General features: G+C 41.6%; 1 protein-coding gene across 12 annotated transcripts in view; it reads left to right on the top strand.

The window, feature by feature from the left end:
- Nucleotides 1-18,832, top strand: part of HERC1 (HECT and RLD domain containing E3 ubiquitin protein ligase family member 1) — a 305,583-nt gene that overhangs the window by 34,848 nt on the left and 251,903 nt on the right. For all 12 annotated transcript variants that reach the window (XM_088446526.1, XM_088446573.1, XM_088446582.1 and 9 more), the window contains exons 4-8: nt 8,313-8,408; nt 9,847-10,041; nt 15,295-15,606; nt 15,698-15,794; nt 18,584-18,727. In XM_088446526.1, the coding sequence (XP_088302652.1) occupies nt 8,313-8,408; nt 9,847-10,041; nt 15,295-15,606; nt 15,698-15,794; nt 18,584-18,727 (844 nt within the window). The remainder of the gene's footprint in view (nt 1-8,312; nt 8,409-9,846; nt 10,042-15,294; nt 15,607-15,697; nt 15,795-18,583; nt 18,728-18,832) is intronic.

Raw genomic sequence — 18,832 nt, 5'->3', positions numbered from 1 at the left:
ATTTGAAAAAATATTTAATACAAATGTTTTTCTTTTTTCTTTTCTTTTTTTCCCACATGCCCATATACCCCTAAAATGCCTCTCTGATACCCCCAATTGAATTGGTTTTGTACCTAGAGGTCAGACTGCAGTACCCATTAACAATAATGGGGACTGCAGTCTGCTGCGGTAGTTAGCCTTCTGCAGGAGATTTCTGTGAATCTTCTGCATTTGACTGTTCTTACATAGCGGTGATACATAAAATTATGCAGAAAGTGTAGTTTCAGCATAATTTAATAAAAAACCACGAACCAATACATTTTAAAAATATACTAAAAAAAAGTTGTTCTCTTACCTTTGAACAAAAATGCTTAAGGAATTTTCTGCGTCTGGTTGTGCACTCTTCTGTCCTTTTTTATTCTGTGGGAGCTGGATGGGGGCCGCTGCGCTCATGCTGCAGGTCCTTATGGCTCCTTGTTTTGATGTATGGGAGGCAGAGCCGGGGACAGGAGTAGGAGGTGGGAAGCCGGCCACGGGAGTAGGAGGTGGGAAGCCGGCCACGGGAGTAGGAGGTGGGAAGCCGGCCACGGGAGTAGGAGGTGGGAAGCCGGCCACGGGAGTAGGAGGTGGGAAGCCGGCCACGGGAGTAGGAGGTGGGAAGCCGGCCACGGGAGTAGGAGGTGGGAAACCCTTCACAGGAGGATTTTGGAAGGGGATTTAGGGGTAGGCAGGGACAGGAGAAGGGACTGGGTGCCCCCATGTATTAGAGGGGAATGGGAACCACATACAGGAGATGATAGAGGTGAGCTTGGGGATAAATGAAGTAGACAGGGACAGGAGAAGGGGCTGGGTTCCAGGTATTAGATGTGAAGGGGAGCTAGGAACAGGAAGGTTAGGCAGGGACTGGAGAAGGGGCTGGGTGCCACCGGGTATTAGAGGGGGTGGGGGGCCACATACAGGAAGAGGTGGAGGGGAGCTGGTGACATGAGGAACAGGCAGGGACAGCAAAAGGGGCTGGGTGACCCTGGGTATTACAGGGGCTGGGGAGCCACATACAGGAGGAGGTGGAGGGGAGCTGGCAACAAGAGGGACAGAAGAAGGGGTATGGGTGACACCGGGTATTAGGGGTGGAGAGGAGGCTGGAGATTAGAGCCAGAAAGCCGGGGACTGCTGGGGCCAGGTGCGCTGCGGTACTGTCGTCCTCATTTGCAGCAGGCACCTGGCTGGCTATTCCAAACATGCTGGCTATGGCCGCGCTGTCCTCAGGCAGAGGAGACGAGAGACTGGGGGCGGGCCTTGTGTCTCCACTGTGCTGGCCGCACATAGTGAGGGGGCGGGGCCGCGGGTCTGCACTGTACTGCTGGCAACAGACAGCACACGCAGTGTAGCAGATAACAGTGGCCGGCCCAAGGTATTAAAATAGGACTGGCCACTCTGTACAGCGGCCCAGCCCTTCTGTCTTCTGCTCCTGACTGGGAGCTTGGTCTCCGGCTCTGCCTCCAAATAGCAGGAGGGGCGACAGCGAATTAAAATTTCTTCCAGCTTCTGAAGGCATAGACAGGGTAGCGCTATTGGCTGCAGCGAACAGCATCTTAGCCGACTCAGGTGCCAGGGATTGTCCGTAGCGGAGAGCGTCCCTGGGGACCCACCCATTCTACAAAAGTGAGTCCCCGGGCCTCAGTACCGGGTAAAATACGCACTATAGCGCGTATTTGCTAACACTGGGCTCCTGATTCCTCCAGAGAGTGTGGGGAAGGGAATATGTGTAAGGCCAGGCCTAAAGGAGGGACAACAAAGAAGTAGCAGAACCTCAACAGGTATCACCCAATTTTCACCTGTGACTGAACGATAGTGAAACCGGATGCAAGCCTACATGTCAAGGTTCCCAATGAATATGCTGGATTTCAGAACGGTTTTCAGCCCTCTGGTCAGGAGACACCATTTCTATTGTGGAAGGGCAATAAAGATCCAGTTAGCCAATGCTGACATACTTAAATCATTAGGAGGGAACCAAGAATGCCCTGACCATGAGAGAGACCAGCAGAATCATGTGATGGGCAGAACAACAATGTTTTTCCTTCATCCACTAGGGGACACTGGAGGCCAAAGATAGTGGGGTATAGACTGTGCTAAGTAATTTTAAGCAGTGTGACTAGCTCCTCCCCCTCTATACCCCCCTACAAGCCCAGTCTTAGTTCGTGCCCGAGGGGAGCTGGATGTGTATGTACACTCCTCCTCAGGATTTATAATTAGTTAGCTGAAGTAAAGAAGTTTTCAGTGAGGAACAGACAGGCAGCAGCTGCACTGCCTGTCTGCAATGATGGAGCTGCCGAGGGAACCTGCTCGCAAGTGCACGCACTTTGCCTGGGATCCCCGACTGCTGAGACCACTGTCTCCATAACAAGGGGGTTCCACATGCCGCTGCTTGCAGTGTACATAGCGGCCCCCATCAGTCAGACCGCAGCCGGTAGCACCGCAGCTCCGGGTGTATGCCCTGGCTCCCCGTCTAGCAGGGAAGCCAGGTTAACTTCTAAACAGGCGGTACATGCAGCAGCAGGCTGCTCCGATTAGCGGGGCAGCCAAGAGGCACTCAGCTACGGCTCATCACACTGAGCACAGCTCTATAAAAAATTAAATGTCAGAAAACGCACTTAGAGTTAAAGATAAGCGCCATAGCGGGGGGCGGAGCCTAGCTCATGAGTCCTGCTCCTTCCTCCCAGCGGCCCCAGCGCTTCTGTGGAAGTGTGCTGGCGGCCATTACACGGAAAGGACACTATCTACTGTATAAGAAAAATGCTGCTGCAAAGAAACGGATAGCCTAACCTGAACTGTGAGTAATCAGTGGGGTTTAGACTGGTCAGGAGAGCATTAAGGCAGTTTATTACTAATTTAGTGGTTACTTCCTTCTATGCCTAGCTTTTTCTGGCACTGCTAGGAGCGCTATCTGTATGCATAATGAGGCTCTACGGCGTCTCTACAATTATTTACATGCAAATATTGTGCAGATTAGTTTACACAGGGACAATCATCTGACTCCCTATTGTGTAAAGGTGTTGGCACTGTGCTTGCTGACCTATGATCAAATATCCAATGCTGGGGTTCGATAGCCCACTACGACTCTGGCTGTGTGGAGTTTGTGTGTTCTCCCTGTAAAAAAGATTGCATCCTAAACAATAAACTTCAGGGATGTCAGATTCGCCGTCTTGGATGGCGCAGGTTACACTAACAAAGCAAATAAGCTTTGGATAATTGGCTGACGGGATAAGAAATAAGCTTCCATTAGGGAGCTTATTCTGTCTTTTAAAAAGATCCCATCCAGGGTAACGTAAAAAGATCCCATCCGGTGTAATCCCTACTATGATTGGAGCTAGGAAGGAAGTTACTTCTAAACATTATCACTGTAATTAGACTTATGTTCTGGGTGTGAACTTTGAGGGGCTCCTCCTACAGATTTCAACCTAGCCAGATTTCTACTCTTTCTGCAAGCAGGTTTCTCAGCCGGTCTGCGGTTGGGTTCGCTGAAGGTTCAGATTTCAGCTCTGACAGTATTTTCTTCCAGAAGAAGTTGGTCTTGCATACCGGAGGTTCTGACTTTACTACAAGGTTCTGATTCTGTTACAACCACTCTTTGTTCCTCCTACGGCTACATGGGATTTGAATCTCGTACTTTCTTTCTTAGTCTCCTCTGTTCGAACTTTTGCAGTTGGTGGAGTTAAAATACCTTTCGTGGAAGGTAACACTTCTTCTCACACTGGCCTCAGCCAGGAGAGTGTGAGAACTAGGAGCTCTATTTTGTCGTCCTCCATAATTTGTTTTTTTTCACGAGGATAAAGTGGATCTCCATACAGGAATGGACTTTCTTCCAAAGGTGTTTTCGGTTTTCCACATAAACCAACCTATTGTGGTACCAGTTCTTCCACAACACTCACCTTTGTCAGGATCCTTAGATGTTGTTAGGGCTGTTCTTTTTTTTTTTTGTGGAAAGGACTGCAGCCATATGTAAAACAAACTCTATTTGTTTTTGTATGATGCTGCTCGTCCAGGTTGACCAGCTTCAAAACAGTCACTGGCCCATTGGATTCGTCCGACCATCAGACAGACGTATATGGCTTCATCTAGGGAGCCTCCGATTTCTATTACAGCACATTCCACTCGCTCCGTGGGTTCCTCGTGGACGGCTGCTCGCAGGGTTTCTGGGGAGTTACTTCGAGCGGCTATTTGGTCTGGCCGGCATTTCTGTATTCTTTTTTTATAGACTTGACATGTTATTGGCCTCTGCGGCGCAGTATGGCCGGTCTGATTTGCAGGGTTCTCAGCGCTTTCCCACCCGTAATGGAAGCTCTGGGTCATCCCCACTGTCTTTGGCCTCCAGTGTCCCCTAGTGGATGAAGGAGAAAACAACAGGATTTTGGTACTTACAGATAAATCCCTCTCTCCAATTCCATAGGGGACACTGGACGCACACCCTGTGCTGGTACTTCCTCCCAGGGTTATGGTCATGTTGTGTTTTAACTGTTTGATGTCTCTGGTTGTGTTACTGTTTTTTGAACCTTTTTCATTTGTTCTGTGTACTTGCTTCGCCTCCTCCTCTTCCATTTGTATTTTCCTCAGCTCCCATCGTGTACAGTTTCCTAAGACTGGGCTTGTACGGGGTTATAGTGGGGGCGGAGCTAGTCCCACTTCTTAAAATTTAAAGTGCCAGCTCCCACTTTGCACTGTCTATACCCCACTGACTTTGGCCTCCAGTGTCCCCTATGGAATCGGAGAAAGGGATTTATCGGTAAGTACCAAAATCCTGTTTTCTGCCATCACAGCAGTTTTTATTTTCTAGGGGGAACGGTCCTTTCACCTGGAAGTGTTGAAGGAGTTGAACCACAATGTGTAGAGTTTCTCTTTCAACACAAGGGCGCTAAAGGCGCCTCTGGTGGACGTCATGTTGGTTCCTTGGAACTTCAGTTTGATCTACTACCTGTTAAATATGGTTGAGTTGCTTCCACAAGTACTCACAAATGTAAAATGGTAGCATATTCTGGTCATTCTGATAATGGACTGGCCAAGAAGGTCATGGTACACTGTCATTGTAAACGTAGCATTGTACTCATCATGGTGCTTACCACCAAGACCAGACCTGTTAAGTCATGGCCCTTTCCCGTAGTTAACCTTGGTCAACTTTAATGACATGGCTGTGGTTGAAGTTATTATGATGAGTTATTTGCGGTCTGTTTATTTTATGATATTTTATTACATCCTTCATAAAATAAACTTTAACATGTCCATTCACTGTGCACGTCAGTGAATGCCATTGTCTGATTTGTGTATCTGAATGTATTCTTTATTCTTTATGGTATGGAAGTTATAAGTTATGTAAAAACAAATTGGCAAAAAGCATGTAACAGTAGTCTTTCACTGTACTGGCATAACATTTATACCAGTGCAATGACAGGTTATGTTTTTAAACTCTTTAGTAGAGCAGTAATGTTGGCAAACTGTGTTGCTTTGTCACTGATTTTCATATGTTTTTAATGCGTAGAAAACGTAATGAGTGATTTGAGCAGGCTTGTCATTTACGTACAAAATCCTGACACCGGCATTCCGACTCTGTTAGGATACCGACACCTGAAGGTCGGTATCCTATCCCTCCCTTCCCTAAACCTAACCTCCTCCCCCCTTAGTGCCTAACTCTTACCCTCCCCCTAATGTCTAACTTTAACCTTAACCCTGCTACTTAGTTTTGGGATTTTTGTGGTCGGGATGCCGGCAGTCGAGATGCTGGTGCCAGGATTATGACAGGTCATTCTGACCTCTGGAATCCCATGTGCCGGGATAATTAAACGTGTCCTGTTTTGAATGTTTTTGCACTTTATCATTGTGTGATTAGTGGGAATATACAGTGGATATAAAAGATATTTACCATCTTTATTTTCTTACATCAGGAAATAGATATTTATTTGGTAGCTAATGGAGCATACACACGGTCAGATATTTCTTCAGATCTGAACGATAACTATTTAAAAAATCGTTCAATCTGAAGGAAAATCTGACATGTCTGAACGATGCACGTACCCGATGGTCAGATAACAATATCTGATTTCTGATGTGTTTGCAGTCAGATTTGGATGATTCCATTCATTTTAATACAGTCAAAAATCGTTCATAGTTCAGATCGTTCAAATCGTTCATCTGATACATATGACAAATCTTACCGTGTGTATGCACCTTACTGTAACAAATCAACACACAATATGCTGTGCGTAACAAAAAATAACCCCCCCCCCTCCCCCCAGAAAATGATTGCTTTTCATTTCTGTATACCATATTTTACAATGCTGCTTCTTTAGAACACTTCAGGTGGTCAGGTCATTTGAATCTGGTATGTTACAACATGTAATTGCTCAGCAAACCTCATTGTAAAAATGATAACAGCAACTGGTATAGTCCAAATTTAAAAAAATACACCTTTTTTTTTTTTTTCCTTTTGGAAAAAGGGTGCCCATGTCCGGTAAATTTCAGACGTAATAGATGAAAAATGATTCCAATAACAAAAATTTAAGTAAAAGAAACGAAAGTAAGAGAATTACATTTTCATTGCACAATACAATTTCCAGTATAAATTTATATAGTTATGCCTCATGTATTGGTATATTCTCTTAATGTCTCAAGTAAATTCTACTTGATAGACCTAAGATTAATAATAAAGATCCTCATATAAAACAACTTCTGTATCCTGGTATTAATGCCTTGAAAATTAAACAAATGATTCCTGATAGGGTTTAATTGCTTTAACTGTAAGCCTACACATAGGTTGACTACACGATGCTGTCGCTCGGGATACCGGTTGTCAGAATCCCGACACTGGCATCCCGACAAGGTTTGGATACTGACACCTGTTGGTCAGTATCCTAACCATCCCCCTCTCCCTAACCCTTCCTTCCTGGTTGGTATTCTGACCGCATCCCTACACATACATAGAAAACAAATGTATTTTTTTTTTTTCCAATACTGGGTGACCGAAAAGGAATATCAAGTTGAGCTATATTAATTGCCAAAGTACTTTATGTAATCATTTTATTGACATGTTCTTGTGGCAAACGGTATATAGTTAAAACTTTTTTCTTAAGTTACAAATCTGTAATTGGAATATGTAATTTATATTAAAAATGTATAACAATTGGAATTGCAAAATAAACCCATGATCAACTTGCTTAACATTTTTATTTAATTAAAAAAATGTAACACAAATCGTCTGAGATTTACTGATAGAGTTGGTTAAACCACAAAACTGAGGGTTATTTGCCTAACTGGAACAATACAACTTACTAGTAGTTTAGTCGTCTTACCTTCTTAAAATTAGACCCCTCTGTATTAAAACATTATTTAATGTTATAATTATTTATGCACTATGCATTTACTATATCTAATTATTTTTTATATTTTCATACATTTAATATTTTTCATGTTTTTATATTTAAGTTTTTTCTTTAGGATATTCTAAATCAAATCAAAAGGTTTAGCATAAACTATATTTTAAAGTTGTAAAATATATATAATTTTTTTTTTAAATGAGAATATTCCTATACTTTAGAGTTTATATGTAAATGACATTCTAATAGTTCTCACTCTTATTGGCCAATATCACATTTTCAGGTATATAATAAATATATAATGCTATCCTGAAAAATGTCAATAAAATACTTTTTTGTGAGATAGCTTTTACATGGATGTTGGAACGCAGATGAACCGCGCAGAATTTTTGTAGCTTTAACACTGCTGAACTCACTGACCGCTCTCATTGGAGTCTTCTGTCATTTGGGACAGAGGAGGAAAAACATTAAATCCCACGCCTTGATTGTAATTAGTGACATAAAATGATTAGTCTGGTAAGCAACTGTAGAACTGTTAAATAATTTATACGCTTTTTTTTTTTTTTTTTCAATCACCGAAAATAAAGTTGTTTTTTGTTTAGTACAGATGGTAGAGGTAAAATATAAAGATGTGCCTGTATTATACTGTGTGTGGCTATTGCTGTTCAAGCCATTTAAAGATCACAATAAAAGGTCATTGATCACAGCCAGTGTTTCATGTAAATCTATGTGGCATGATAAAGTCAGTACTGCAGATATTCTGAAATACTTATGCAAACAATTCCTAGAATTTTAGAACTGTCCCCCTATTAAAAAAAAAAAAAAAGAAGTATAAATAAACAATTTGGAATCAAATGTCCGACACGTACTGTTGGTACATTGCTGATGTGAGAGTCCAAACTACTATTTGTCTCTTTTTAAAGTATTTTTTAATGTTAATAAAATATAAAATCTGTTGTGCTTTCATTGCAGGGTTCATCAGCTGACCGCAGCCAATGGAGGGAACCCACCCGGACATCAGATGGCCTGTGCTCTCTTTATGAAGCTGCACTTTGTTTGTTTGAGGAGGTATGAGAAAACCTTGAAGCAGAGATTAGCAACATTTTCAAAACTGTTCCACAAAAATAAAGATACTCCACATTTGTCAGCAAAATGTTCACTGGTGGAATTTGGCCTGAAAGTTTCCCAGTTCTAGCAAAACCAACTATTTGGGTCGGAAGTATTTATTTATTTTTTTAATGTAGGCAAAGCAAGGTCTGTGTTGATGATTATCATGGATCTTGCATCAGGAGTGACACAGCCACAACAGATATGCCTTTTAACAGGCACATATGTAGCTGCTCCATCCCTACATCTTACGTAAGATAAATTAATGCACCTTTTCTCTTCCCCTTTCCACCTCTCTGAGTAGAGAGGCGCAACTGGCAAATACAACTTTTATCTGCATATGCACTGAGCTATACGCTATATTACTGCACGTACACCATACGATAAAGGGCTTTTTACACTTCTCATTAGTGTAAGTACATGCACCCCACAGTGCAGGGGTGTTTCTAGAGAGGAGGGGTCCATGTGCAGTCTCTGTCCTGGCACCCTCTTTCTCTCCGGTAGGCAGCAGCACTCAGCACTGCACCTGTAGACTCTGGGCACTAGAATGTGCGCAGGTCACCGGGAAAATGGTGGCTGTGCCATTCCCCTAGTGCGCATGCGCAAAACGCTGGAAAATTGGCCCCGGCGGCCATGTTTCAGGTGTTTTTTTTTTTTTCCAGCGCTACAGCCTGACGCGGGACTTCAGAGGGGTAAGTATTAAAACATATGGGTGCAGGTTGTGCAGTGTGGTCCCCCTGGACCAAGGTGCCCATGTCCACCGCACACCCTGCACTCATATAGATACACCCCTGCCATAGTGTGGAAATGCAAAGTAAAATACAAAGAATTTTGCACCTCTGTAAAATATGCCATTCCACAGCGAAACATGATTTATGCGACTTCCCTCATCTCTACTATTAGGTATTTTTCACTTACGCTTTGATTGTGTTTCACTTGTACATTTTTACATTATGTCCCCCTCTCCCTTTTTGTTCTTACATGTTATATTGATATACTGTATCTGGTCATAATCATAGCTTATGCAGGCTGTTTGGTACAAGTAGACTTGTACATTTTTACATACTGTCCCTCTCTTCCTTTTGGTTGTTACAGGTTATATTGCTATACTGTATACGTTCAAAGGCATAAATAATGCAGGCTGTTTGGTACACAGACTTGGACTAAAATAGTGTTAGGTTTAGGTTTTTTTCTTGCTTTTTTACGGTATGGTCCCACCCACTTTTGAAAATTAACATACAATTTGTCATTTTTTTTACATGTTTAATTTGTTGCTAAATAGACCTAATATTACACCATTTCATATATTCTGGAAATGTCTGCAACACTTCTATCTACCGTATAGTTTGTGCTTTCCTTGCCCAGTCACTGTCTTCACACGTTCCTACTTGCTTTCTAGGTATGCCAGATGGCCTCAGACTACTCAAGAACATGTGCCAGTCCGGACAGTGTACAGACAGGGGAGAGTCCGGTGGTTTCAGAGACTTGTGAGGTATATGTGTGGGGGAGCAACAGCAGTCACCAACTAGTAGAGGGGACCCAAGAAAAAATCCTACAGCCAAAGTTGGCCCCCTGTTTCTCAGATGCACAGACAGTGAGTGTGTTTCTAGATTCTTTTTTTTTTGTTTGTTAAATACAAAAGCTTTATTTAATGCATTTTGTTAAATACATTTTCAATTTTTGACCTACCTGAGTGACACATAAATTGTAAACTCTTTGTACAATATATTTTAATGTGTTAATACTTTAGAATAGTACAATATTAATGCATTGATTTTCAGAGATCTGGTAACTTAATAATGATGTTAAAAAGGGGAATGTACTTGTGATTTTTTTGTTTATACTTTTTATTTATTAAGCATACACTAATTATATTCACTGTACAACACAATGTGCACAATATGAACTTCTACTTTGTAGTATAATGGTACTAGGAAAAGTCATACAGGTTGAGTCTCCCATATCCAAATATTCCGAAATACGGAATATTCCGAATTGCGGAATAATTTTGGCATGACTGAGATAATAAAACCTTTGATTTTTGATGGTTCAATGTACACAAACTTTGTCTAAAGCACAAATTATTAAAAATATGGTATAAAATTACCTTCAGGCTGTGTATATAGTGTGTAAATGAAACATACATGAAATAAATTTATGTACACAAACTTTGCTTGAGCCACAAAATTATTGAAAATATTGTATAAAATGAGCTGCAGGCTATGTGTATAAGGTGCATATAACACATATATGCATTCTGTGTGTATATTGGGGTCCCATTCCCAAGATATTTCATTATGATATGCAATTATTCCAAAATACGGAATATTCCGTTATCCAAAATACCCCTGGTCCCAAGCATTTTGGATATGGGAGACTCAACCTGTATATACAAATGTATTAATAGCAGTAAACATCATATTATATAGGTTATGTATAAAGGTATTGTTTCATTAGGTTTATTGACCCCCTGGACCCGTGCAGTTTAGGATTAAAACAGAGGCGTAACAAGGATTGATGGCACCCAGGCCAAAAAAAAAAGGCTCTCATTGAAAAGTATTCTTTTAAATTCTGGCTAAATTCTTCTCTTGAGCCATAAAATAAACACACCGGAAACACAAATTAAGGGAATGCAAGAGCAAGGAAAACCTGCAATATGCAAGATATAAATACCACGTGCACACACACTGTTGTGGAATGGTCGGGGGCCTGCCACCAGATGAGGCTCATATGTTAAAAAGAAAAAGTTATTGTCGCCATCTTCAAAGGCAACTCTCAAATTCAGTTGTTGCTCAGTCCAGTTACTGAATGAATGAGATTCCTATCTGTAATCTATATAATAAGCAAGAAAGTGTGTGTCTGTTGGTTTGTCCTTTGTGCACGGCCAGAGTTTTGTACCTAGCTCCACCAAATTTGGCATGGTGGTGTAGTTTGCCCAGGGTTAGGTTTTTGTTTTCTTTTGAACTTCGTCAGGGCCACACACTGTCACACAATCCCATAAAACCAAGTGACTCTTAAATTACGCAGGTTCTTGGGCTGGCTTCATACACACTGTCCCACTCTGGCAGCTCAGCACTCAATACATCCCATTTGATACATTCAGACTGTAGAAGACAGCATAATCGATCCACAATCTTTGAGCCTGGCAAAGTTTAACTTATGGAGATTACAAACAGCAGGGTTGATTGATCGCAGCCACATAGTGCCCTTCTTTCCAAGAACAGGTCTCCAGTTCCCGGATCCCCTCCTAGACAGCCCTACTAGACATGGTTTACAATGTTGGTCTGCAGAGTGATTTCAGGAGGTGATTCAGCTGCGAACGCAATGACAGGGGTCTTGCAGATTCACTATAATCCGGAATCTATGCATGCGCCTGACCCATACTGCACATGCGCAGTATGGGTCTGCAATTCCGCATGCAGTCCGGCAGCAGATTGTCAGTGATTGGGGTATATCAGGAGCAGTCAGAGTAATATCAGATTGACAGTCTGTTGTCGTTTCTGGGCGGGGAGCGGGTGGTGACGGCCTCTGTTTCCTAGAGGCTGTGTCGCCACCATTGGATGGGGGGGAGTGGAGAGACCTAGATCTCTGCCAGTTGACTGAGGTTTCCTGGCCTCTTTTACTCATCTGCAGTGGCCGGCTTGCCCCCATGGTCACTCAGTCGTCCCCAAAGGGATTGCAGATGATGCGATGCTGCATCCTTGGACACAGCTTGAATCAGTAATGCATGCAGGAAGCGTGACGTCTCATTCTCCATTACCATATTACAGCTATCGTAGCTGCTATAGCATATCCGTTCGCAGCTGAATCACACCTTCTGTTCTGCAGTGATTTCTGAAACTCAAGTGATTTTGTAAGCTATACTGATTTATTTTCTGTAAGTCAGTCTGCTCCTGATCTACCCCATTCCAAACGGTATGAGAATACGCCTGCCTGCACTGTAATTTACTCCTAATTTGCATAGTTATCAAGGTTATAGGTGAAGTCGATGTAAAAAATGAAGGCTGTAGGTGTACTTCAGGGTCCAGTCTTTAACCCGGGTAACAAGCGTGTCAAGCTATGAACAAACAAATATGACAACAGTGCTTGGGGTTACAGCTGAAAGCTTGGACATTAACATATGTTCCTGGGCTGCCAGTTGCCCATCACTGGCGTAGATGGCAGAAATAGGCGGTAGTACTCAGGGTCGGTACAGAAAAGTCTGAACAGACATATCCAACAAACCATAATTCAATTCATACATCCATTGCTATATTTGATATTGCTTGAGGAATTAAAATTTATAATAGTGTGACAATTTGTGTATCTACAGGAAATAGAATGATGCACATAACTCAGGAGCTTCAATGAATAACATTCCCAAAACACCTCAAAAGAAATTACCTAAGTAGTGACTTATCTTTAAATAGCGCTATTTATTTAGAAAAACTTGTATCATAGCTGGGTTTAAGACACTATGGTGCCCTAGGCAAGATGATATTTTGGAACCCCCAGTCTAATCCAACCATGCCCCTATTTATTTACTCTCTCAAAATACTTGCTGAAAGCAGTGATGGATGTATTTAGGAATATGTACATATGAGCATACATCCATAAAATAATTTGGTACAACATTGAAATAACTCAGGAAACATTCAGCTTTGCTGCAGCTTTTAGGCCCCTAGAAGGTTCCAACCTCTTACTAAGGTGACCTATGCCCCAAATTAGATAGAACTGAGGCTTGTAGTATATTACCTGGCATTATTGTAATGGAGTACAGTCTGGTTATTGTTCTGCAAAGTGTCTGCCAGCATCAGTTGCATTTGCGATGGCTCGATTTACTTGTTTTTAATGACACTTTTAAATATTAGTAATCATTTTACAGATTATTAAAGCAAACTTTTTCTACAATATATCATCTTTTTTTTTTTTTTTTTTTTTTTTTATATATAGAAAATATTTCCACTATGGAATGTATTTATTTTTCCTTTTAATTGAAGTCACAGAAATTGCGGCAAAGGTTACAGTAATAGTATCACTAGAGAAATAAAGATTCAGAAATTGGTAACAATCGCATACTAGAGCATACCACATATGGCATAAAGAGAGATCATAAATGTTATGAAGAAAGAGAAGAAAAAATACAACATACAAAGACTTTGGTTCAAAGAGTAAAGACACAGAAAACATTTGACAGTTGAGAAAAGCTCAAAAGAGCCATCACCGTAACCATAGTAATATGAAAAATATAATAAAACACCCATGCTTCAATAATTGTTCTCTTTTTTTTCCTAATCAAAAAGAAACGTGACCGTCTCTGGAGCGTTATCCAGAGAGTCAGTTATAACCTGAACAAGAACCATAATAAGAAGGTAATCATATATAAAATGGAGAAAAAATAACATTAGGGTTGAGGGCGGGGTCTTAAACCTTTCTCTGTTTATCAATGTAGGCATCAAAGGGTCTAAACTGTGTAACAGATTTGACATAATAACTATAGTGAACAACATAAGTCTTAGGCTTGAAAACAATCTATTGAAATAGTGTTCAGAGAATGAAGAGATAAATGTAAATATTGTTTCGTTAACAAACTCCCGAATGTCTCAGAGAAGGGATAGATTATATTTTAAACAGAGATTTCATTGGAAGGGTAACAAATAAAAAAAAAAAAAGAATAGTATGTAAATTGGAAACGAATGTAATGATTGGGCTCAGAGAGAGGAAATGGTCCACCTGGTCCAAGTCCTCAAAATGATCCATACATTTATTGATAATAATTCCCAGCAAGGTCAAACATGGCCTGGGGGGTCGCTAAGCCTTTGGTGAAAGGGGATAGGTCTAGCAGAAGAAGGCTCTCAGCCCTGTCCTGATTTGTAAATTGAGCTATGTTTCCACTGATTTCTTGCAACTAAAATGGACATGTAATGGTGAATTGCTGACTCTGTGGCATCCGACACCCACTTATGTTCCACAAGTTCAGCAATAGAAAGAAAGCTGAGGAGGATAATCAGGGTGGGTCCCCAAGCCTCGAGAGCCGGGACTCCTTAGGAAGATCCACTAAGTTATAGGATCCCACTGCAAGGTACTGAAACTAACTCTCCAGATGGTGAGGTCTTCTGAGAATAGCAGGCTGAGATCGGGTACGAGAGGTTTGTGGGGATTCCTCAGTGTTTTCAGCTACGTCCCCTTCTCCCACCTGATCAGGTTGTTTGGAAGAGTTAGGATCCATTCTAGCTAGAAATGTGTTTAATTTAGTCTAAGTATGTTCAAATATTGTATCATATTGAGGCTTAATTACTGTAGCAAAAGCTTCGGCCATTCTGCGATCGTGGAGGGGGTTATCCCTACCATCCCAGCCACTGGAGGGGAATCGCAGGAAACATACATGATAGCTGGGGGAGAGGACAAGGGCCTAGTAGTGACAATGTGGTTCCTTATCCATGATTGTCATGGTAAAACAGATTCAGAAAATATACATTCATGTATACCTGTTATGTTACTCCCCCCCCCCCCTTCCCCTATAGGGAGAAGAAGCAAAATAGTTGTACAACACAATAGATGTATTTGGCGGTCATGCAGGCCATCGGCATTGATGGCTAGGCTTCGGTAGATAAATGATGTCTGAGCACATAGTGGTCACAATCTCTTCCCCACGCTGAGAACTTGTAGGAAGATGTATGCACACCTTCAAAAAGTGAGATTTGAAGGAGGATGCTTGTTGATTTTCAGACTACGCTCGGAAGCAGTATTAAAAAGCTGGATGCCTCGCCTCCTGGAAGTACTATTCCTCAATTCTAACTTTGTAGCTAAATAATCTTTTGCCTATGAAGCTGTGATTATATTAATAAATTGCTTTACAAATTTTCAGATCGAAGCTGGACAATACTGCACTTTTGTTATATCCACCGATGGATCAGTAAGAGCTTGTGGTAAAGGCAGCTATGGGAGACTTGGTCTTGGTGATTCCAACAACCAGTCTACATTGAAGAAATTAACCTTTGAGCCTCACCGATCCATCAAAAAAGTTTCCTCATCAAAAGGATCTGATGGCCACACTCTTGCTTTCACTACTGAGGGAGAAGTTTTCAGCTGGGGAGATGGGGACTATGGAAAGCTAGGTCATGGAAACAGCTCTACCCAAAAATATCCCAAGCTTATTCAGGGCACTCTGCAAGGAAAGGTGAGGAGCTTCCAGGAACTTGGGGATTTTGAACAATGATCAGTGAAGGTGGTGGATGTCCCTTTATAACATGTTTTGTTTTTCATCTCAGGTTGTGGTGTGTGTGTCAGCTGGCTACAGACATAGTGCTGCAGTCACAGAAGATGGAGAACTCTATACATGGGGAGAAGGAGATTTTGGTAGACTAGGTAAATATCTTCTTTAGTGGAATTTATAATTTACTGTGAAATGTATTTGCACTTTACTAAATTATTTTTCATTCAATCGGGGGACATTGGAGGCCATGGGGTACAAAGGCTTACAGGATTATGGACACGTTAAACTTCTACATGGTCTTTGGCTGAATGCACAGCTGAGATCTCTCAGCTGAAATCTCTCAGCTGATCGCACATTCCAGACAGGTGAATAAGGTTCAGATTCTCTCAGATTCTCTCTGTTTTCAGCAAATTAACCTGTTCACCTGTTCCATTCGCCTTAGTTGGAACATATACTTTGACGAATGGACTATACCAGAATGTATGTTACTGGTTTCACGCAGCATGCAGACCCTCTATATTATTTTCAATGAGGATGTGGTTAAATGGCTTTCCAGGACCCACCACTATTATATTCGCAATGCTACAGCTCTTGCGTTTGGTCAACAGTAGATGCTGAAACTAAGGTGGAAAATCAATTAGCCACGGGATATCCCCCGGAGCTAATTGATCATTCCCTGCAGGTAATAGCTATTCAGCTAATTATCCTTTTTACTGCGCGGTAAACACTGGGTTAACATGCACTAATCCATTGATTTCATATAAAATGCGCAATTAATTTGTTTCCCTGTAAGTTAAACCCCATCGGGGTGCCTTTTATCACGGACTTTTCCTCGCCGCTCCTGAAGCTGCAATGAAAAGTCCACCTCTGAGTCTTAATGTGTGGGATAAACTCAACTGATTGTATCAGCCAACATGGGTTATTAGCGCTGTGTAAACCCCGCGGCTACTTGAATCCTACCCCTAAGAGGACACTGGATTGCCTTTAAAGGACTTTTTCATCCCAGAGCTAATTAAGAATCTTATGAAATAAAGATAATTATGATTATTATGAAAAGTATTCTTCTATGACCACTTATTATCAATACTTTGTCCCTCATGAATGAGTACAGAGCAGATAACAACAGGTTTGGCTAGCTAAGCATCTGACTGCCAAGCCTTTAGGTAAACAGTCTGCCTAACCAGGCTCTCCTGTGGTGATGGCCTGCTTGCTTCTCTACTGGGACCTGTTGTTCAATTCCACCTCTGGGGACTGATGAGAGGGATAATAGACAAGGGTGGTACTTTGATCTCCTCCAGTACCCAACCAGATAGTTGTTCACTATGTTTTGTTGTGGATCTCCTAACAAGAAGTTGTTACTGTCCTGCAAGAGATTGGGCTTTCATTTGAATTTCTTCTCTGTCCAGTATCTTGAAGGATTCTTTCAACCTATTCTGAACCCTGAATTTTATAGACATCCAGTGTCAAGTGGACATATCTGTTACCTACAGTTTAGAATAGGACTAGTTCAGGGTGTCCATGGACATAAAGGCTGTGTACTTGCACATTCCATCTGGGAGGACCATCAGTGCCTAACATGTTTGCTGTTGTGTCTCATCATTTTCCATTTGATCTCTACATTTTGACCTTGCTTTAGTCCTGAGGGTATACACTAAGACCATAGCAGTAATACTGCCCTTCTTAGATCAAGGAGGGTGACTGTAATTCCAACATCTGCATGATCTTCTGATCAAGGCGGGCTCCCAAGCATTGCTGCATGCATATGTTCTGGAGACAGCTCTAATGGTTGGATCATCAATTATGACAAAGCCGACTTGACTTTTTGGCAGCAATTGTTCTTCCTGGGGCTTCTGTACAATACCCAGCAGAAGGTGTTCCTACCAGAGGCTAAATTCTTCTCTACAGTCTGTTTATGCTTGCAGACAGATGTCTGTTAACTTTTGCTTGAATGTCTTTGGTAGGATGGTGTGCAACTTTGATGTGGTACAATTGCACTGTTCCAGTTGATGGAGTTCCAGATGGAGCTAATTTCTAATTTAAAAAAATAAATCTCAGTATTACCTGACCAACCAGGTCTTCATGCTATCTCCAAAGGTGCATCAGTCACTCCTTTTGGTAGCTGAGTCGCAATAGCCTCAACAGGATTTGTTTATTACCAGTTGGTAGTGTACAATTGTAAAAATTAAAAACCGCCTTCTGTGCTGGGGAGGCCATCACTTTTCAGTGACACTTTTGGAGTCTTGACTGCTGTGCTGGGTCGGAGAGCAGTATGCAAAGGTCTAGACAGAGGACACCATCTTTTCACAGGTGTGTCCTCAATGATCCATTCAGTAATGCCATAGCCATGCAGCAGCCACAAGGGAGGCATTTAGAGCTTCCTTGCCATTAACGAAGAAGACCATAAACTTTGCAAAGCCTGCTTTTGTGTGGACACGCCCTCAGGGAATATTGCATTCTGTAGAACGCCCCATTACAGCCCAATCATGCCTACTTGCATGCGGTGATGTAACTGACATCTGTACTACTCTGTGTCACCCAGTGTGAAAAATAAAACGCAAGATACTCTGCTCCATTCTTCAGCGGCTCCTTATTCTGCAATTCACCTATTTTACCTAATCCCTTAATGAATTGCATGAGTGTAGCCTATTGCAATAAAATTATATTGAAGAGAAAATTATTGTTTTGCCATTTCTCTATCTATATTGTCTGTCTGAAATGTAACACAGATTGACTTTTTTACTTTTGTCAAATGGACAGGATTCATAGGTTTTATTTATATTCTGTCAATAAGAGTTTGTTTACTCTTTCTAGATTAGAATGTGTCAATTGTGAATCTAGAAATGTTCTGCTATACAGACAGCATATACAGATATGGTCCAAGCTTCAGGTGTGATGCCTCCACTCTCCAGACTTCTGTACCTTTCCACCATTTTATTTTCAGGCCATGGGGACAGCAATAGTCGTAACATCCCCACTCTGGTAAAGGATATTAGCAATGTGGGTGAGGTGTCATGCGGAAGCTCTCACACAATTGCCTTGTCTAAAGATGGACGAACTGTCTGGTCTTTTGGGGGAGGAGATAATGGTATGTATATATTGCTTTATATAAACTTTTGTACGACTGTCTGTGCTTAACTGAACAAACTGGTATAAGTCCTGGTGCATAATTCAATGTTTGCTAAGTAGAAAT

The sequence above is a fragment of the Taudactylus pleione genome, unplaced genomic scaffold (genome assembly GCF_031769625.1).
Source record: "Taudactylus pleione unplaced genomic scaffold, aTauple2 ptg000019l, whole genome shotgun sequence".
Taxonomy (NCBI): Eukaryota; Metazoa; Chordata; class Amphibia; order Anura; family Myobatrachidae; genus Taudactylus; species Taudactylus pleione.
Note: the sequence above shows the minus strand (reverse complement) of the source record. Positions and strands in the feature narration are given on the sequence as shown.